At 39.5% G+C, this 23128-nt stretch overlaps 1 protein-coding gene and 1 long non-coding RNA gene across 3 annotated transcripts in view; one reads left to right on the top strand and one right to left on the bottom strand.

The window, feature by feature from the left end:
- Positions 1–23128, bottom strand: part of epha8 (eph receptor A8) — a 118094-nt gene that overhangs the window by 46950 nt on the left and 48016 nt on the right. The window contains exons 3-6 of the mRNA XM_067588384.1: positions 17648–17701; positions 16150–16293; positions 15343–15492; positions 8065–8380 (exon numbers count right to left, since the gene is read on the bottom strand). Coding sequence (XP_067444485.1) covers positions 8065–8380; positions 15343–15492; positions 16150–16293; positions 17648–17701 — 664 coding nt within the window. The remainder of the gene's footprint in view (positions 1–8064; positions 8381–15342; positions 15493–16149; positions 16294–17647; positions 17702–23128) is intronic.
- LOC137182095 (uncharacterized) lies at positions 10137–22708 on the top strand. Of its 2 annotated transcripts, none has more exons than XR_010928243.1 (4): positions 10137–10522; positions 15129–15260; positions 16157–16303; positions 21878–22708. It is a non-coding gene; the product is annotated as an uncharacterized lncRNA (long non-coding RNA). The 2 variants fall into 2 exon arrangements; XR_010928242.1 differs by lacking the exon at positions 21878–22708 and adding an exon at positions 16459–17635.

Here is a 23128-nt window from a genome sequence, read left to right as displayed (position 1 = left end):
ATGTGTCTAGGTAGCCAGCTATGTAGGAAGATGTTGTCATTATTCATAACTCTGCCTACGAAACTCTGATTGGTTGAACGTCTACATCTGATGGAAACAGACATCTAATGGCACAACACCAGGCCTGTCCTCTTTGTAGCTGTTTCACATGGAGCTAATTTTAACTACTGAAGTACAGTACTTGAGTACTTGAGTAAATGGACCCTGCATGCTAAGATAACTGTCAGTATCCTATTGTTTTGGATCAGGAAAGATGCAGCACAGACAGATCCCACCATGTTCAAGGTAATTACTGCACATATAGTCTATAAAATTATACAATTCCTCAGTTGTTTTGGCTAATAATATAGTTTCCATGCAGCCCAGAAGCAAAATGTTCAGTGGCTCACTTCCAGTAGACGGCACAGCTGTTGGGATTGAAAGCAAAAGACATCCAAGAGGAATATTTATGTCTGAGAGTTTGGTTAATAATTTTAGCCTTTGTTTTCTCTTCTAAATAAGTTTGAATAACCTGGAGGTTTCTTTAAAACCTGTCTGATCGTTGAACTTTAGCGATGTTGCCGTGTCCCGGGACTTTGCAACTACTTTAGTGTGTACAATGTTATGATGACAGATAGGAATGATGACCAGAACTACAACACTGCCATCCAAGTCGGATTAATCTGTAATTTTCCTTTAATAAAAAAGTGATTATGTTCCTTAGAGTTCATATGAAGTTAATACAAATCTCTTGTGAAATGATGTTAAAGGACTAAAATCCTGTGTGTGTGTGTGTGTGTGTGTGTGTGTGTGTGAGTTTGTATCGCCCTGCAGATAGTCATATGTGTGTGTGTGTGTGTGTGTGCGCGCGCACAAACCGGGCAGCTTTCCCGCCTCGAGGCTGTAAGTGTGGGTGTGTTTCTGGAGCCTTGGTGTCACTTGCCTCTAAACAGTAACAGTGTTGTTGATCAGCAGTTGTTTACAAACTGCCAGGAGGATGGAACTAATTTGATCACTCCGTATTCCCCCGTCTCTCCCTCTCTGGAGACCGCTTCAATTTGAGCTCCTTATACGTTCTCGATAGCGCGCCGCCACAAGTTGATTTTGACAGCAATTATGAATACTGTGTTCCACTCAAGTGGTCATGAGCCAGGGAATAATGAAGTTCTCACCAAATCATCTGTTCCCCAAATCACTTAACTGCATCTTCATTAGGAACTTTGCAGCCTGCAGGAAGTCATAGCGGGAGTTGGCTGAAAGACGTAGCTGCTACGCGGCGCTCGGTACATGACGAAGAAATAGATGCATAAGCTTAATTTTGCTTAAACTCTGTACAGTGTTCATGTACATCTCACCACCACATCAACTGCTTTCATTCACTTCATACACTCCTACAGCTGAAGTGACACTTCAACTGATTTCAGGTCTTATTGATCAAACACTTCCACGTCTTTCATCGCTAATACATCAACTGACATTTCAGCTGCTTTCACCTCTTACTACTCAACTGTCACTTCAACTACTTTTAGTGTTTACATACAGACTGTCGATCCAACTCTTTATATGGTTTACTAAATTACACTTAAAACTAAAGTTTGAAATGTTTTCAGCAATTCCACTTCAAATGACGCCTGAAGTCCTTTTAATGCTTACTCTTCAGCAAACACTTCAAACCCTTTCACTGCTTTAACTTCAACTGACATTTTTACTGCTTCAAGTGCTTTGACTTAAACCGCATCCTCAAACAACATCTCACACACCATCTGTCTGTCTATTATTACATGTTTATGCTAAAAATGTCAGAAAATAGTCAAAAATGCCCATCGCAATTTTTCTTAAAAGACTGTCTTCAGTTTGTTTGTTTTGTACAACCAACAGTCCAAAATCCAAAAAATATTCTATTTCCAGTCATATAAAATGGAGACAAGCAGGAAATTAATACATTTGATAAGCTGGAAGCAGTGCAAGTTTGGCGTATTTGCTTGACAAATTAAATGATGATTTAAATTGTTGATGATTTATTTTCCGTTGATCAAATAATAAATTATTCAACCAATCATTTAAACATGAGTTGAGCTGGATACGCTGGTAATATGAAGGATGAATTAACTAAAAACAGAATAATTCAATAAAATCAATTTGTTATGTTTTCAGGAAGAAACCTCCATCTTCATCAGGGGTGAAGAGAGAGAGAGAATGGTACTCAACATTTAATAGAAATAATACTAGTCTGATAGTCATTAATCATACAGTATATAAGGAAGCTGTTATACTGGTTCAACTCCTTTTCCACAGCTGGGTGTCAGTTGTTTTCACCTGTCTGGACTTTAGGCACATGGGGACCTTGTCAGAGATGAACATGCACAGCTCTAGTTTCTGGAATTTCAATGAATTTTACATGCATGTGTGTGTGGAGTGTCTCCAACTCTGCATATGTGCATCATATTGTATGTCTGAAGAGGAAAATACTGTAAGTGAGGAGGAGTGACAGCAGGGAGGAAGGAGGTGCTGACAGGCTAGAGAAAGGATAAAGCCCTCAGCTCCTCCGTGTGTGTGTGTGTGTGTGTGTGTGTGTGTGTGTGTGTGTGTGTGTGTGATGAAATAAATAATAGAGGAATATTAAATCCTCCTTGTCGCCTGCTGCTGTCTTCCTCTGATATTTCTCTATGGTGCCACATCGACAGATAACGATCACATTATGAGGCGAGTGTCACACCTTTTTCTTTTTCTGACGCCACACTTCTCTCATTTTTACTTTGTCTCATAATCTGTCTTTGTATTTTTGATTCTTTCATTTCACTTTTTTTTAACCTCTCACCTCTTCTTAGCCCTTCCATCGCCCTACTCCTTTTTATTCATGCTTCTTTTTTTTTTCTTTCAATCTCCCAACCTTCCCTTCACTCTTTAAGCCTCTCCTCCCCTCCTCCCTCCCTCCTGCTCTCTGACTGACAGGGAGGAGAGTCTGAGGCTCTGAACAATTGCACAATCCCTCAGTGACTGGAAGGGCCAATAATTGTTGTCTGAGGTGACGAATTACAAGACCTGTAAGGATTGCACACTCGGACACACACAAGGTTTGAACACACACGTCATTTAAAGGCTAAAGCTGAACGGCTGTGTTAGGAATGGTTCTAATATTTGTATTGTTATCATTTCAGCCTTAGAACAGTGCCATCCAAAAACAATTTTTTTCCAATTTGAGAAAATAATCAGACACTAGATTAAAAAAACATTTAATTTGCCCTGACTGACAGAACAATTCTAAATCTCATTATTTGTTGTGGTCATGTTTGTATCTTTCCCTGCTTTAACACACATCAGATTATATTATATAATACTGTTATACACATGTGGAACAGCTAAAAGCCTGCGAAGTCCACAGACATTGGATCAAACCAGCAAAATGAATTTGTTCATGCACGATCGATAGGTGAATTACTTTTGCCTGATGCCTTCTTCTTTTTGTAAAAAAAGAAAAATGTACAATTTTCAAGCAGATACAGGCTATGTTAATGTGATAATATGTGTTTATATTTGAAGCTTTATTTACTACAGGAAGGTATAATCAGAGTGATGAGGGTATGTGTTAGTTCTACATTTTTTAAACTTTTTTTTTAAAGCAGTAGTTTGATTTGTTTGTATTCAGTGATAAAATGAATTATAACTGAGAATATATGGTTTATGCTTTATGGAACCATTATTTCCTGATGACTTCTTCAGAGTTTCCAGAAGGTTTGTGAGAAATTTGCTATTAATTATATAGAAAATAAAGACAGTTTTGAGTTATTTTATTTAGTTTAGTTAGTTGTGCAGAGATTTGAAGCACTTGTTCATTTCCAAAGGAATTTCTTCAGTTTACCCGCTGTACACATGGCTCTAGTTTACTCTAGCTTAGCAATTAATTAGAATTAATGAATTGTAAGTTAATCTATCAGTTAAAGAGTGTCTGTTTCACCCATAATTAGAGCCAAATAACACTGCCTGTTCTCTCTACAAAACCAGAAAATAATTAGGAAATCCTCTTTTTGCGGACCCGTGAAATAAACTGTCACTGGCAATTTTTCCTTTGGTCTAAACAAAACACTTTTAACCTCATAAATGTCACTGAGCGTTTAGTAGGTCAGACAATACAAACTCATACTGTTCAAAGACTGGTTCAACACACCAAACTTTATTTTACATTCTGGTTTAGATCTAATTGTTTCCAGCGATACAACAAATGTAAAGCTAAAAACAATTAGTCAACTAAATGATTAGTAAACCAAAAGACTATTAATCAATTCTGCTTCCAGCTTCTCAAACATGCAGATTTGCTGCTTTTCCCCCCATATACAGTATAACAGTAAATGAAATATCTTTGAGTTTTGGTCAAACAAAACAAGAATCTTGAAGATGTCACCTGTGACTGATTAATCAACAATTTAAATAACAGTTAGTTGCTAATTTCCATTTGACAGAATGGTGCAGACGTGTTGAATGTTTCACATGATGTAAACATTATACAGTAAAATGCTGGAACAAGCTGATGCTGACAGAAAGGCTGAAATAAGATGATTTTAATAAGCTTATTTAAGAGAGAGGCAAAAGGGGGAAAATTGTATGTTAAGGGGTTAATATTGTTGTTTCTATTCTCCCTCTAGTAGCTGGATTATGTTATTTCCAGCAAACTCAGTCATAAATCACATGAAAGTATCAGACAGCGCAGTTCAGAGAGTAGGAGGACAGGCTGTGGTCCATTGACTGAGCAGAGGAGTAAGCTAACCCACATGTGAGTAAGTACCCACCCCTCTCCCCCTCTGTCTGTGTGTGTGTGTGTGTGTGTGTGTGTGTGTGTGTGTGTGTGTGTGTGTGTGTGTGTGTGTCAGGCTTGGATGAGCCAGCTGAGCTGAGTAAATGTGACCAGCCTAAGTGTGTGTGTCTCATATCAGTGTGTCCTCGATCGCTCTCACTGTATGGGGCACTTTAGTCCATTCTTCACTGGCACCGGGAGGCACGCATACACACACACACACACACACACATACACACATACAGTACACATCTGCACACATGTACTGTATGCACAACTACACACACACACGCAGTGTTTTGATGTAAACTCAAGTGGACGAGGGGTCCAGTCAACCACTCCGCCAGTCTTTCTCCCTCTACCCTCCTTCTCTTTTTCCCTTCGTCTTTCATCGCTTCCTTTCCTGTGACACTTTCAACTGCATGTCACGCAACCCTTTGCTCACACACATGCACACACACACACACACATACATCATGTCGTGCTCTCAGCCAGGGCTCTGCACCTTTATCAGGGGAGAGCCACTTAAGCACGCTCATATACACACACATATTCACGCACATTCATGTCTGATTTTTTTTTATATCCCCCCCCTTCCACACACACATACAAGCCTTCACCACTTAAGTCGCCTCCCTTTCACCATCTCGTGCCCTCCCCTCCTCTCTGTGTCTTGTCTGGTCTCGTGTGTGCGTGACTGTGGCTGGCTTTGGCGAGGGTGAATTAGCACGGCGACCCAGTTTGGTGCCAGAAGAGACAAGACGTCAGCGGAGAATATATTGAAGAGCTCTTTATTTCCCCTCCTTCCACTTTCTGCTCTGGCTGCGGTGATGTAATGGTAAATAAAATACAAGGTTAAAGACCCCCAGCTGAGGATTATCATAAAGCAAAATGACTTCTATTATCAGATGCTTTTGTTTTTTTCCCCCCCTCCTCCTTAAAAGATCATTTCCCTACAACCTCAGATAACTTACATTAGTATGTTTAAAATGTGGATAAAATCTGCTCCATAGACGAAACGTGACTTGAGGTGATTTTTTTCCTTCCTTCTGGCCACATTTTCCCTGTTTCTCTTTATAGGTCCTGTTTTGCATTTCTGTGCTGATGCTAATTGCCTGCAACTAATTATAGAAAGTCTGCAAGTGGCCCTCTGAACCGGACACACACACACACAGACACACACACACACACACACACAAACACTCCACTTCCCACGCTTTTAAACACATTTTGACAAGGAGCTCTCACTGTGTCGAACCAAGAGGGTGTTTGCTGCTGGCCTCAGATTGGTGAGACACAACAGAGATTTGTGTGTGTGTGTGTGTGTGTGTGTGTAGGTGTTTAGGTGGGTGGGGGTGGGGGGGGGTGCAAGGGAACCGGTGTTGCGTGTCTCGTTCGGCTCGTTTAGCTGACAAACTGCTTTTAGCGTTTAATTATCCATCGTTCTGTGATTAATAGGTTTTAATTACTGTAACCCATGGCAACCTGAAATATGCACAGGTCTCTGAATGAAGTCAGCACATCAAAACTCTTGGGAAAAGAATCAAAAAAGATAAAAAACAAACAGAATTTAGATTAAAAGGAAGAAAAACAAAAGAGGATCAAGACATGTTTCACTTATTATTCATCATGGACTGAAAGAAGACACTTGAGCTCACATAGACACTTGACTAGTATCTCATATTTGTGAAAAAAACTGCTAGATCTCAGAGAAGCTTTTGACCAGACCTTGAACTTCATTTATTTTTTTTTCTGATGTGATCCACAGCCAGAACTTCAAACAGACTTCTTTATTCACTAGAAAGGTTAGAACCTTTCCAAATTCATGTGTTTGCTGTGAAGGCTTTTTGCAATCTGCAGACTTTTCTGCTGATGCTCTGAGCTCAGAAGAATCTTTCAGATAGTTAAATAAACGGGGAACTCTGATGCCTACATGATTCTTGTGAGTTGACAAATTTACCAATCGAGACAGAATGTACCTGTGTTTTCGAGTATCAACCAGGCAACCACATTGATCCACTGACAAAAAGAAAGGGGTAGTCATGAGCATTATTGTGGTGGATACACACTGTTGAGCCCATTACGAGTATGATTTGGGTGCCATGACTGATTTGACCAAACTGGACCGAGACCATCAGTTGGTGTTGACAGGGTGTGTAGAGTTTAAATCAGAGCTGATTGACAGCAGCCTGGAAGCACAAGCAAACAATCCCACAACTCACATCAGATTGTGATTCAAATGTTGATAAATCCTGACTGGTGCACAGGAATGACATCACTCCACTTCAAACCAGTAAGAACAGCACAGAAACAGCACAGACAGAAATCTCTCATGTGAAATAATCAAAGCTGTTTGAACTTTGCCAGGAAGCTGTGTGTTCATGTAGGACCCCATGGGTCACGGTTACAAGCTGGTTGCGATTGTATTCAGTGCCTTCAATGATTCTAATTACTTGCCTTTTGATCCAGTCGCCTGTCATGTTTGATCTTTACAAGTGGAATCAGGGCTGTTGATTTGCACGTGGAATAAAGAATGATAAAAATAAAAAAAAATGCTATTACTTAATAATCTAATCCCTTTTCCGCTTGGTTGCAGTATGAATCGGTAAGGCAAGCTCGATCTAATGACTCTGTTTTTTGATTTAGTACAGCGACATTTGAGAATTCATTTTAAGGAGGTCATCAGGTTTGTCCCCAGCTTTAGTCGAGACTCTTGACCTCACGGTGGACCTCACCTGTCTTAAATATGATGACAGAAACAGCTAGAAACAGCACGAAGAGGAAGCAATTTGTAGCGTAATATTATGGGGAAGGGGACATTAGATGGTTGCTATGTTTCACTGACATTTTAACAAGGAAAGTAAGACATGAACACAACTCCCCTTTGAACTCTTTTCCACTTTCTGATATTTCAGGTAAAATCCTTACACTGACCTTATGATTGTGCATAATTATATAGATTACTTATAAGGATCACCTGGGAAATGATTTTCTTGTGAGTTCTTGCAATCAGCGTTTGGATTAAGTAAATTTAATGATAGTTTAGATTTTACATTCAGCCTAAAATCACTATGACACAACCTTGTGGTTGGTATTTGTTGTGTTCCCACCGCAATCGAACCACACCAGAGTTTGTTTGGAGCCGACAGACACTCTCCTTTTAGAAGATGGTGCAGTTAATTGGTCAATGCCAGAGGTCAAATGAATGTTTTCACCATCCTAACTGAACCAAACCAAATGGACAAACTCACCAGAGTTCATTTAAAGCTCAGCAAACACATCTTCAGTTAACTTACCTACACAGGAGTCTCTGTGCTCTTCGAATCCGGCAGAACACACACACCTGCCGATGGGCACCAGCCACTCGCCCTCAGCGCTGCAGTACATCTTGGGTGTGTCCCTCTCCTCGGCGTGATCCACACACTGACCTCTGACCTCCACCAGAGAGGACGAGTCGGCGCCCGTCACAACGTCGGTGAACACCGCCAGGTTACGGCTCACGCCCACACAGCGCTTGTAGTACACCCGTACCGAGGTGAGGGCGATGCACGCGCCGATGTCCTGGAAGGCCAGGTAGAAGCCTCGTCTGTTTAGAGGACCCACGCCTCGCACCTGTGATGACACAAGGGTTTTAACACTTTGATCTCACACATCACAGGTCATCATGGGAGTGTTAATATGCTTTTACATCAAATATTACACATATGAGGTGTTCGAGTACACTCTTTACAGTGGCTGCATCAGTGAGCTGGATGTAGCAACAGGGTGGACAGAGAACACAGAACAAAGTTTTTGTAACAACAATCATTTATGTGCCACTGCAAAGTCAGCAGTAATACAAAGCCAGTCATGCTGCAAATTTCATTGGTTAGTTTTTTGCACTAGTTTGGTAATGTCTTGGCTCCAACTACCCAGAAAGTGGTTTGATCTGTTTATGCAGATCAAATGATGCAGTGCAGTTTTGGTTATTGTTTTGTCATGAAACAGCATTTGCATTTGAGCCCAGTTCCAGGGAAATAGTGCCCTAACACAGAGGTTCTTGACCTGGGGTTGGAACCCTTTTGAAGGGGTCACCGATTAAATGTAAGAGGAAGTGAGACAATTAACAGGATGCGACAGATGACGAAGCATAGTTCTGGTGCACAAAATAGTCTTTTTCTTGTGAAATACTTAATAGATTTAAACATTTTATCTGTAAAAGATATTAAACACGATAACACACAAGATTAAAAAAAAAGAAAAAAAAAAGATCTTTCAGGACTCTGTAGATTAATATTTTCTGACCTCTAAAAATGATTTAATGTAACAATGTGAAATCAGTGGTGGAACTGCTCACAACGAGTGACAGTGAGTGACAGGGATCCCAAGTAGACATTGCCTCATTTTTAGGGCACAAGGCAAAAAGGGAACCTCTATCCTAAAGTATACGGCAACTGCACTTGCAAATGTGTGTAATTTAATGTTACTTTACTGAATTTAATATGTTGAACACCTGTAGTGACTTTACAAATGTATCTTCAGAATGAACACTTCGTACAAATGAGTTAAGTCTGAATTTGACCAGTAGAGGCTGTATTGTGAGACTGCTTCATAAAATCACCTTAGAGAGTCGGTCAAAGAGGAGACAGATTTAGTCGAAATAGGCAAGTGCTGTAAACAAATATATATACTTTTAGCATGAAAAATATGGAAATACATATTTGTTATTTATGAAAGTTTGTGTATTTTAACAAAGTGTTAAGAAGAGTCAGTGCAACTTAAAGCTGGAAGGTGGAACTTTTACATATAAATAAACGCCACAGTGGCTTTTGAACAAAACAGGTGGAGCAGTGTGAATACAGCCTTAATTGAATCTCTGTACTGGAGTTTGGCAGCAGTCATTAATCAACTGCTCTGCTTCCAAGAACAACCTGGAAACATGGACGTTTTTACATTTTTATATGCTTGTTTTTCATATCGTATCACTTTTGACTATATTGTTAACCCACGCAAACTGATCTGTGATCATCTGTAGAAAATAAAAGGACAGATTTTTTTCTCTGGGCAGTAAGACTCATTTCACTAACAAAGACCACACCATTTGAGAAAAATGGTGCAAAAAATTGGCTGCAAGGCTGAGCGGCGGCGCCCTATCCAGCTCTTATTATACATCCATGGGCTGAAGCAGTTGGCTGCGTCTTGACGTCATCGATGTGTGGCGTACAGGTAGCGGTGGGCGGGGAACCCGGAAGTGAGCGGCCGTCCGGAGCAGTGGTGGAGGTGAAGGCAGAGAGGAGCAGGAGGAACCTGGCTTTGTTGTCGGTTCGGCGAAACGGGAGTTCAGCCGGCGTTGTGACATCATCGGTGTGCGGTGTGCGGTGTGCGTCGGCCTGGTGGCGGGAAATGAACCCGGAAGAGCGGGAGGATTTGAGCTGCCGGCGAGAGAGTTGATGGAAGTGGAGTCTGCATAGAGTTGGAAAGTTTGTCTTTATCATCGTTTCGTAGGAGTGGGACGACCATCTCCTTGAGAGCTCGCTGGAGGTGAGCAAACATCCGGTTGAAGATGTTAATCTCTTGGAAAAGAGCCGCGTCCAAGTGGGCCATTGCATGGATACGTGTGGAGAGTCTGGATCCCAGCTGATCAGAAGCGTGGCGTCTGGAGGAGAAGGGTTCCATGTGGATGTGGTGGTGAAGGAGATATCATGTTGGTACTGCTGGATCTAGTCGTGGGCATTATGTTGCCGAGGAACGTGGATCACGGAGCACGGGCGGGAGGTAAGCGTTTGCGGGAGAGAAAGGGGTTAGACATGCTTATATAGGTATGCACGGATGATTGAATTAGTGAGGCACAGGTGATTGAATTTAGTGAGAGAAAGGGTTGTGGTCTTCTTCCTGAACCTTTGTTATAATAATAACTCCATTAACATCCAGTAGGGTAATATATAACAGTAAGAACCTGTTGTCTCTGGTGATATATTGTTGTTAGGCAGGTGTTTATGAGTGTATACAGGTTGTATTTTGTTGTCAGACATGCTGTTTACAGTCTGCTGTGTATGATTTTGGATATTTATGTCTTTATTATATAGTACCACTAGATAGATGAAAGGAAACAAGGGGGATTAACATACAACACAGGTCCAGAGCCAGGGATGTTGCAGTTAATAGTAAGAGTCCCAATTCCTAAGCCACAAGGGTTCCCTGATGTTGCTTACATCATTATGTTGGATATAGTATTGTAAATAATATCACAGTAAACTTGAGCTTAAACATGAACAAGAAAGACTGACAAGACATACTGTCTGATGACATTGTTATTTTATTATCTCCTTATTGTCCAAGCCAACATCTAACTTTAAGAACTAAATCTTCATTTGCTGGGTTACTGTCATGTCATTTTCTTACTAAAGCTGTTACAAGTACAGTACTACTGTAGCTACTGTAGCTGTAATAATTAATGATGAATTATGATTGATTTTGTGTTCATGCTGGCGTTAAGACCTGTCCTGTTTTTAGGCATGTTTAATAAATTTACACCAGTAGTGCAGACAAGCCAATCTGATGAGGTTTCCTTGATATTACAGTATGAACCTTTTCTCTTTATATTTTCTGTTTCCCCTAAAGATGTAAGAGAAGAGTACACTGATGTATAGAAAGCACAGATCTGCTTTTGTATTCCTTTAAAGGAGCAGTTTCTAACTGCTGGAACATCATCACTGCAGCTTAATTAGTAGCTTTGTTTACAAACTGATTTGATGTATTGAAGACATTTTTTTTCGTTGTCATATTGACACACCAAGCTGTTGATACATCAGCGCTGTTTGCTAATTGGACAGCTAATTTTGAGTTTTGCAGATTTGTCGGGGCTATTTAAGGGTTGTTTTTCTCACTATTTCATGTAAATGACAGGATTAAACATATGGTGTGTAATCAGTATCAACAGTTGTCATTTAAGTTGCTTCAGGCACTTTCACTCCTGCTGCACTGTGTGCTTAAATTCCCAGCAATGGACACATTCTGGTTTCAGCTGCTCTGGTTTTCTGGGAAAGGAAAGAAAACCTACAGTACCAGAAAGTGTGTCCAAACCTTTGACTGACTATTATCTATAGAATGACGAGAATACTGTAAGATGAGATCAAATAAATCATCCTTGCTGTCCTGTGAAAATCCTGTATCTTCAAAACAGTCAACTATTCATGAGCTTTGAAAATCAGGCCTGTTTTCAGCTTTGTGACAATATGTTTTCAAATAATACAAAAGAGGAATTTTGTCAACCCATAAAGGAACAGTCAATCCCTCATTTCCACTGAAAAATTAAAAATGATAATAATATCTAAAATTCAGTTTTCAAATTCAATTTACAGTAGGTAAACAGGCAATGTAAGATGATTTGTAGTTTATAGAATATTGTTCAAAACCATAAAAAAACAAATTTTCAACCATTGTAACATGTAGGTTTCCAGCAGATAAGCCAAACAACCTGAATATGTCACAATAAATAGGATTAGCATTCAGTATAGACAACATACAGTATGTACATTAATGTATGTAACATTTATTGGCTTGAAAGCTATAATATGTAATTATTCTGCATTAAAATGTTTAAAAACAACTAGACCTATGTTATATATTTTGTTGAGTTGTGTACTTCAATTATCTCAAATGTTTCCAACAATTTTCAAACCCAGAGAAATCAGTCATTTTAATCAAGGTAACTGTCTGTTTCATTTGGTCGCCTGTAAACGGTGTCACACCCCCTCTACCGAAGAGTATATGTGTATGAGATGCATATGTTGATGTTGTGGTTGTCTGCCAGAAACTGTCATAAATTGACTTTTATTTAGTTTTAAGCCACTTTTTTACAATAAGCTTTTTAGATTGTGGTCATTTTAATTATATCTTTTAACCAGATGAAGGATTTTAGTCATCGGATGATCAGTTCGGCTCACACAGAGCCCCTCCTGGACATCCTGTGTCTGCTGAACAGCATTGGAGAAACACTTATTTTTAACGTGAAACTGCTTTGTTCACTGTTTTCGCAGGTTTTAATCTCTGTAGGCCTATGTGTTTGTTTTTGAAGAGGAGGAGACCTCTGCAGATAATTTGGCTCCCGGTAAAAACCTGTTGAACCTCTGGATCTTAAGTTATCAGAGAAACAAGCTGAGTAAACGTTAGCAGCAGCTCGGCTAACAGACCCTGCCTGACATCCTGTATCTGCCGAACAGCATCAGAGAAACACTGATTTTCAACACGAAACTGCTTTATTCACTGCTTTTACCGGTTTTAATCCCCGTGTACATTTGTTTTGGAGAGGAGACCTCTGCGGATAATTTGGCTCCCTGTAAAAACCTGCTGAATGTCTGGATCTTAAGTTATCAGAGAAACAAGTTGAGCAAACGTTAGCAGCAGCTCAGCTAGCAGCCCCTCCCAGATGTCCTGTGTCTGCTGAAAAGTGTCAGAGAAACACTCATTTTTCATGTGAACTTTATTCAGTTTTTCACCTGTTTTTTAACCCGGGCTTGTATCACAGAGTGAGATTAGTAGGTTAGCAATAGGGCTGTAATGATTATCCAAATCCAAAATTTTGAGACAGCCAAGACGGCTAACTTCTGGTTAGCTCTCTGCTAACTTGAATGGGGATAGAATAATGTAATTGTGCAGCTCTTCTAGAGACCGTGACACGGAAGACAGAACACGTCTCGAAACCGTAGACATTTGTGTCTTGGTTTCAGAACCATTACATCTCTAGTTAGCAAGCTATCTTTGGGCTTAACTCAGGTTTTCTGGGAACATGAAGCCGGCTCACTTTTTACCAGGATAAATCACCATGGTAACTTATGCTGAACATCTAACCTGCTCTGTCTTTAGGAAAAAGTCTTTCTGGGCCAGTGTGCTGAAGGATGCAGAAGTTGTAATTACATTGTTTGGCCACAATGTCTGACCACTGACCAATCAGATCAATGGAAAAAAGGATTAATCATTCCTACAGGATCCCGACAAGAACAAAAGTCTTGACTTGACAATAATGTGACAGGTTAAAAAGATTTATATTTCAGTAGAAACATTTAATTGTTCCAGGCTTTCTATTTCCACTCTAGTTTTAAAACCGAGCTTCTAACAAGCCGAGAAATCGTTTACTACACTAAACACATAATGATGCATTTTAACTGTGCAAAGTTGATTTTATCCCCGGAGTGATAGCTGACAGCGCGGATGATTTCACTGCAGCTCAGAATAACATGAGACAACTGTGTGATGATAATTGGAAATAAAAACTAAAGCAGTAGTCTTTTATCAGAAAAATAGTCCACACTGTTAATTGGCTCCCATGATTATAAATGCAACATTTGGGTCAGAGAGACCTCATCAGCCATTAACTACTTTTCAGCTCTTTGCTTCAGTAGTAGAAACAGCCTCAAATTACATTTAAGTTTTTTTTTTTTTAATGTACATGACATATTCAGAATAATTTGTTCATCATCCAACTAAAAGGCAAAAATACTCTATACTAAAGTCATATATAATAATTCCTACATGTATTTTAAGCCTTAGCCTAGTTTTAATATTTGGAAATTACTTCTAGTGTTTCTACATCTTCTTATTCTGTTGTATGATTACAAAAAAAGAGGATGTCTGTGTAGTTGTGTGCAGTTTGAACTTTTCAGTTGAACTTTCTTGAGTTAACCCTCCTGTTGTCCTCGGGTCAATTTTGACCCGGGAGGAACAGAAAACAGTATCCTGACTAAGAAATTATGAATTATTTTAACTATAGTTGAGATCAGAGGAAAATATATATGTAATGTATATGTAAAAGATGAGTCAGGATACACAGCACATAATGACACCTGTTATCCTCCCGGGTCAAAATTGACCCGAGGACAACAAGAGGGTTAAGCCACTTAAGATAAGTTTGATTTGTCTGTCTCATTTCTTGGAGAAACTTGTTTTTGGTTACATAGATTTGAATAAATCACTTTTTTTTTGTCAATGAAGAAGTCTCTGTCTATCTCCTATCACCTTCACTGGGGCTAAATTCTGTCACATATCCATTATTCTACAATATATATACATTATTATACAGTTCAGAAGTTAGAAAGTTCAAAATTGCTATTTGGCATTACAGTCACGTGCCAAGTGTTATTGGCAAAGCTCCTATACCAGCATAACTGCCACCTAATTGAAGTGGTTAACTCAGTATTAATGCCTAAGAAATCCAATGATAGTGTGCGATGAAGTACACAATGTCTTTCATATCTTTTTGTAACAATGTAATGTATCAATAAAAGTATAGCTCTACTCTCCAGTATCAGACTGAGGCTGTTATCAATATCACAGTATTTCCCATGATACTGAACCAAGCCCTGCTGTTTGTTTGCTTTTACAGATCTGCAAAACTGAGCACAAAACAGCCTGAGTGATGAGACTGGAGGAGGCTCTCCAGGGCCGTGGATGTTTCCAACTCGTCTTGAACTCCTGTGGAGGCGTACGTGCTAAGAATCGGAATAAAGTTTCCAAAGTAAGATTCAAAGAGCCTGCACTGACATTTACCTATTGTATCAGTCAGTTTTCATGATGTTGTTCAGTGCCGTTGCTCATACCTCAGTGTTGAGTTTAAGTCTGCGGACTCCCAGGTCCACCCCCGTGAAGCTCTCATCAGCAGCGATGGTGTCAATCTTAATGAACTGGTTCTCCCGTATGGCCGAGCCCACCGCTCTGTCAGACTCGTAGTAGTACAAGTTGAAGGTTTCCTGGAGAACAAACGGAAACACAATCTGATGTGAATATACAGTGAAGTGTGTGAATACTGTGGGTTCACTGTAATATAAAAGTGAGTTGAAATAGAAATCTGATGTCAAGTCTATGTTGTTTTGGTATCAACCAATAATCAACCAATACCATTAAGATTTCCATATGAGTAGAGGTTTCATTTGAAGTGTTGAGTGAGATTATTTTGCAGCAGTTTGTCAAAGTCCTCACATGTCCATGCTAGATTTTGGAAGAAGGAAAAACACAGCTGTGCTGGGTGTGGTCTGTGTACTTGTGACCTCGCCCAGCTGTGGTGTAGTTTGGTTGTATAGTGCTATGGTACACTGCTGCTGCACAGGGTGTAGGAAAAGCATTTTATCACCACTAGTTGGCAAAGCAAGCCAGATTATTAGTCTGGGTGAACTTCCTCTTTAAAGCTAAATTTGTAGTTACTAATTATGCATAAAGGTCATTGTTAAGTACTTCCAGTCACCTCACCTGTGTAAGAGTTTAAATAGACTTCATCTCAGATTGTGGTTTTTGAATGCTAATGTAATTTTTTTTTTAAAAATGCTAACCATACATTATACAAGAATATGTTATATTATGTGCATTTAAAAACTCTCTATCTAACCCTCTCCTGTCTGTCTGTGTGTTACCTTGCAGGTGCCCAGTACTCCAGGCATGCTGTTGCAGTCTCTCAGGGTGAACTTGACCTCGATGTAGATCCTCCTGGCTCCTTCACGAGGGATCCAGCCCGTCCTCAGCCAGTTGTTCTGGCTGGGGCTCATCACATTACAGACCTGATTCGAAGTAAGTATCATAACAGCAACATACGTTATCAATAAAAACAAACCTTCTCAGGCCACACAGCACATTTGTGCTGTGTGGGCCCTTTAAATGATCACATTTTTGGTCCTTTTGACTTCTTTCCCACCTCCTATTTGTTGCTCTGTTCTTCACAACAGATAATATGTAATCAGGTGAAGAAGCCTAAGCTGACATGAAGATGAATCTGCGATCATGATAGTCAGAATGGTAGAAATATGTATCCTTGTAAATCATAAAGTGTTCCCGGTTTTGTGTCATAAAGCAAACAGATTCCAAAAAACTAAATCCAGTGCACACAATGTAAAATGCAGTGCAGGTGATACACTCTGCAGCAGGTCTTTACGGAAATCATAGTAATGTCTCAAATGAATGTGGAAGTTACTTCCTGATGGTAAAACATTTCATATAGCATCTTACTGGTTTAGCATTATAGAAATATATAGGTTCTATGGCTTGTCCATCTATGTGTATAGTCTTGTATTTTTTCATGTTTTAATTTTTCAAAACTTTGAAATTTGACTACTGTTAAGCCTACAAACAATTAACTGATGAATGAATCAATCTCCCTACTAGAATTTTACTGGAGAAGCTTTGAAACAGCAAATATAAGTATATAAGTTATAGACTTGGGTCACAACTATTGATCATTTGTCTGCTGATATTAGTTTTCTCACTTGTTTAACTGAAAATGTCAGAAATTTGTGGAAAATGCCCATCACTGTCCAAGGTGAGTCCAAGGTGATGTCTTCAAATAGCTTGTTTTGATCAACAAACAGAACAAATGTCAAATGTTATTAAATTTGCTATCATACAATTATTCACTGGAACCACTGAGTTTTTGACATTTTGGCTCAAAAAGTTTTTTATACAATAAAAGTTGTTGATGATTAATTTTCTGTCAATCAACTAATTGTTTCAGCTTTATTATAGACGGTTGTTAACTGAATAAGTAATAGATAAAAAAAAAACAACTTAAGACCCTTTGGTGTCTTTTCTGGGGATCATGGGGTCTCTCAATGTTGTGACCACCACATGTGATATAATTCTACAGGTTGGCAGAGAGCACCAGGTAAAACAAAATCAACTTTCTCAACAGGAATTGTTGCATAATCTTTAATATTAATAATAACAACAAATACGATACCATTTAATTTAACAGATAGTAAAGAACAACTTCTGATTAATTATCCACAGTTTGTGTTTTACAGTCACACTTCATTCACCGTGAACAATCCCAGTTTCCCAGGAAACAAAGTGATCCTGGAGATTATTATAATAATCCTAATAATACATTCAACCCCACCGCACACTGAAAGCGTTACACACCTGGTATGTGTGGATAGGACTGAAGTACTCGTCCATCTCGTTAATGGCGTCCCACTGGGCGGAGAGAAAGACAAAGACAGAGAGAGAGAGAGGGAAACATTCCCGGGTCAGTCACATGTTCACATGACTTTCAGAATCCTATGCGTCTATATTTCCCACATGATTGTCGATTCGTCAGTGCCCGCGCGTCTCCCTAACCACATGAGGAGATTATTAGCTTTGACTTCATGTGATGACTCCTGTCATACAGGCGGCGGTCATGCTAGTGTGGCAGGTGTATTATATGCTATAGTGTAGTGTGGTTTAAGTTTCCAGACGATTGCTGGTGATTTCAAACCTCATTATCTGTAAGACCGTGTCGGCGTGATGCACACAAAGACAAACATTAGAGATGTTTTTGTGTTAAGTTTAAAAATCCCCCTTTCTCATTCACTTTCTCATGTTTTTTTTAAATCTTAAAATCTCCATAAACCCAGTTAAACTGGGATTACTGCTGGTTTTAAATATGCTGATGTATTCCACTCTGGCGTCCCGGCGACTGACGGTTAACACATGCAATCATGTGCTCCACATTTTTCGCATGTCGGAATTCACTTAACGTAATTCCGACGGGACACATTTTCCTTTAATGAGATGCCCCTCATGTATGTAATTAGATTTACATTGTTTACCGAATGCCGCCGGCGGCCAATAATAGAATTACGAGGAGGAACAGGAAGTGAAATGTGTTGGTATTTCTAAACGTGTTAATGTGCGTTACACCTACAGTATACTGCAGTACTAAATCCAGCAACAGGAGTAAACTGAATCACAGGAAGAGGCCTGTTCCACCTCCTCCTGTGTGTATTGTAAAGAGATATAAGCTGCACTCCCAAACACTTCTATCTAAACACGGAGGAGCCCAGAAAATACCTAGATTTCATGTAGTAGGACGAACAGGAAGATTAAGTTCTAAATTTAGATGATTTTTAATCATCAGTGTGTATGTACACAGGAACACTTTGCTGTGTAAAACCAGATGATTGAACATAATCTCATTTCCATGAACAGATAGCAGCCCCACTGAAGACACCAGCCGCTTTATTTTTGCTCCATATAAACAAGGCATTTACATTATGCATACATTTGCATTTCATTTTGCAAGATCATAGTGAGTTGTCACTTAGCTGTCAGGTCTGTGATAAATCAGTCAGTCTTCAGATGTCAGTCCCAGTCAGTGTATAAAGGAGTTAAAACACACACTGAATATATTTGATTTTTGTTCATCACCAACATAACCATTGAGCTTGTTTTTTGGGTTGATGCATAAAAAGGTCAAAGGTCAAAGCCTCTATTCTAGCTACAGGTGGACTATGTGTGGCACAGGCTAAACAGCCCCAAAATAGTCACAGTTATAATGAGAGAGAGAGAGAGAGAGAGAGAGAGAGAGTAAGAAAGAGAAGAGAGACAGAAGCCTCCAGTTATTGATTATGATTTCTATTCTGTGTCATTAAAGTGTCAGGAGATGTGTGTTATATTGTTGAAAGATGACAAAATGACAAGTAGGGCTTCTCAGTTGTTTGAAAAAACGAATCAAATTATTACTTCTAAATTAAATATGATAAAATAAAATTAAAAATCCGGGACACTAATTATGTTATAATTTAAAGCGCTGTATAATATATTATTTGGAAAGACCTTCTAGAATTTAATAGCTTTACAGTGAGCTTACTTTAAATTAACATTTTTATATTTATTTTTTCTGCAATAACTTATATTTCTCAGTCACTGGTGACTTTATCCAACTTTATGTTTGTGTCAATCTATCATAATAACATATGTATGATTTATATCAGTATAATATTACTGGGGCTGTCAGTCTGTCGTCCTATCAAGGCTCTGATGGAGAAGATTTATTAATGCACTGTTTAAGATCAACAGTGTACAGTAAATGATAACAGGAAGGAAATAACAGGAAATAAAAATCCATTACGGCTGTGTGCTGCTTTTGTATTTTGTTTTGTGGACATGTGTGTAATTATGATGTGTTGGCTATGCTATGACTTTGGCATCATCTCTGTGAATTTACATCGTTTTAATGCTGATCAGTGTTCTTGCGTCTGCATTCCCTAAATAATGTAGGTAATGAATGTTATCAAAACAACAAATATAATATAATGGACAAAAATATGAAAATAACACCCAGATTGACAAAAACTGGAACTTTCCAATCCAACCTGGTGAAGATGCCTGCCTCACCTCTCAACAGCTTAATGCTGCATAGAAGCATGTTACACCTACTCACGGTTCTCATTGTCAGTGCAAATCCAGTTGCACAGTTACTTTCTCGATGTCATGAAAAAAAAAAAGTCATCCTTTCGTGCTCCTGTATTAGACACATCCCACCAAAGATGAGTAAAAGAGGAAATGGGGTTGTTCTGTCAACTGGTTTATTCATGGTAACATGAAGACTCAATCACAGAGTGTCAAAAGTTCCCACAAACAGCTTAACTCAAACTGCAGGGGAATGGGATTTTAACAGCAGCTCCGTCATTCAGTATATCTTCTGCAACTGAATGTAAATGTAACTGTAAACATGGCGTAGACCAAGCAGGCAACCAACTAGATCCCCTGCCTATGTTCATGTTTGAGCAGGACACTAGAAAGTTCACTTGCAATGAAATCTTTTAATTTCCTGGAAAACAGGATCTTTAAAGTCTTTAAAAACACGTGGGCGAGAAGGATCTAATCAAGGTGTCCAGGGATTTGATCGGGCTGCTCAGAAGTCTCTGGAGAACCGCGGCGATATGGAGCCGTAGCGAGCTGAGGACGACTGGCCTCCACCCACATCTCCCTCAGCTATGTGGTTACATCAGGAGGAGGAAGTGGAGGAGGAGGAGGAGACATTCACAAATTATTTTTGCCAACTGATACTGACACAAACACCTCTAAACCCAGAATTTCACTCTGCTCAATTCGACAACCCACACAAGCTAATAACGGTCAAGTGGGAGGAGGCGCCAAATCCCATTAGACCGGATAACTTAATATATCCTCCCAAACTTAATGTAGCTACTCCCCAATATGCAGGATCACTTCTCACAACTATTTGAATATATTTTGATTTACACTGTTGTTCCTTATCTGTTTTATTTGTTTTTGTCTTTTATTTGTTTTACAGTTTTTTAATGATGTTATTACATTTTTTAGCTTCATAAAAAAATGCACAATCGCCCCATCGCCCCTGCCTCTCCGTGGAAAAAAAAAAAAGCAATAATAAAACAGAAATATCTCAGTGGATGTAAACAGAACCGGTGACTCACTTCAGCACCAAACTATATGACTTCCTCCTCCTCCTCTACCAAGAGAAAAGCAATTCTCCCAATCTCCCTCCTTCACATGAGCTGCAGTGAGGATTACAGGTTAAAATTGGTATTCATCAGACTCAAAACCGATGCTCTCTTCAATCACGGTCACAATAAATTCCAACCAAACGATTCTGGCGTTGATTATTTTACAAAGGTGTGAGCACAGCCGATCTGTATGTATGCGTGAATGAAGACGTGCATGTGTATTTAACCCCGGCGTTACCCGTGCTCCTCCTGGGCTCGGGATCCTCGGGCGAGTGGAGGAGTAATTGAAAGGGAAAGCGTCGACCCTGGGAAGCTTTGGGCCACGCCCAGCTGAACTCGGCCTCGGATAAGACGACTGCAAGGGCTCTCCGTGGAACTCCTCTCCTCACCCTAGACTCAACCTGCTCCCCCCCGTACCGCTCCAACACACACACACACACACACACACACACACACACACACACACACACACACACTCCCAAAGGCGCCACCAGCCAAAAACCACTGGGATAATTAAGATGTAGGAAGTCTCACCCATCTCACCCATCCCCCCCTCCTCGTCCTCATCCTCTCATCTTTATCAGCTAAATTGAAACCGTCCTTGAACTTGTGAAGACCCGGACTAATTAGTGCAGTGTATAACCTCTCTATCTCCCTCATTATTCCCTTCTTGCCGTCACTGCAGTCTCAACTTCTCCTTTTTTTTTTTTTTTTTTTTGTCTGTTTCTTGGGAAATCTTAGATTTTTACCTCCTTGTAATTTTCTCCAGGAGTGAAAGATCACAGTAGATTGTCAGGAGGTTGGGAGCTGTACAGCAAGAGGGGAGGTGATGAGATTGGTGGAGATTGGTTGTTGTTTAGTTGTGAGAATAATGGAAATCTTTTCTGCACACGCTCAGCAGACAGACAGGAAGAAGAAGAAGAAGAAGAAGTCAGAGAGAATCAGCAGGGCATGTTTATCTTCTGAGAGAGCGATAAGAGAGTTTTCTATCATGGCGACAACAGAGATGCGGTGCTGCACAGAGCGGCCGACTGACAATGCAGCAGCGTGGGTGTGTGCGGATATGTGTGTGTGTGTGTGTCAGAGAGAGAGAGAGAGAGAGAGAGTAAAGTACAACTTAGAGAGAGAATGAGACGGAGAAATTAATTGGCAGTAAATTGCACATCTGTTTCCTGCCTGTCGACTCATCGGATCTCTCATCAGGAGAAATCAAACGTGGCAGCACACAATGCAAATATACCGCAGGTACAAACAAGCGTATGAATATAAAATGTCTATCATCTCCGTACAGTAAATGAAAATATATTTTCACTTCATTTGTCAAACACCAAAATGTTTCATCTCCATTATCTCCAAAGTGAATCCAGACTGTACAAGTCTGTTTCAGGAGTGTTTTCAACAATTTACTAGGTTGTAGTAGTGCTGAGCTGTTTCTGATCAGTTCACTTAAGTCCATCAAAATAAAACATGTCGCACAATTCTCTCAACATACTGTGCAGTTCAATGCTTTATTATCCAAATGATTTCAGCTGTCTCTCAGGTTGTTGTTACTTTATATACAGTCTTTCAATTAGTCATGTAAATAGCCACAAACGGTGAAAAAACAACAATGAAATCTTGTAGCACTTACTGGAATTTCTAAGCCACATCTCACACGGGCCTTTATTATCAGATGAGTTTGTCACTCAATCTCTATTTTTCAATACAAAATAAAAAATGCTGTTCTGTTTCTGAGTAGTTTTTTTTTTTTTTTTTTTTTTTAAACACAAGAAAGGTTTTACATTTCATTTTGGATAAAGGCCAGAACAGTCAACTTTCTGGGCAGTGATATAAATATCATGATATGGAGAATGTATGAAAAATTAAAATTTGCATGACCAAATTGACACTCGTTGAACTGTGTTCCACTGTTTTGCATTAAGACCAAACTCTTCAAACCAGTAAAACCTAAACTCTAATAACTCACTCTGTAAGTTATCGATTACATTTAAAGCTTCATTCAAGGTTCCTTCTGGCTCAATTAGCAAATTCCAGGATGTTTCTGCTGGAACACTTTATCCTCATGTCACCAATATTGTCATCTGTTAACACGGAGCAACCATCAACCCACCACCCGCTCGTGCTACACGGGATGTAAAACAAACAAACC

This window comes from Thunnus thynnus, chromosome 4 (assembly GCF_963924715.1).
Source record: "Thunnus thynnus chromosome 4, fThuThy2.1, whole genome shotgun sequence".
NCBI lineage: Eukaryota > Metazoa > Chordata > Actinopteri > Scombriformes > Scombridae > Thunnus > Thunnus thynnus.
This window is presented reverse-complemented; position numbering and strand designations above follow the sequence as displayed.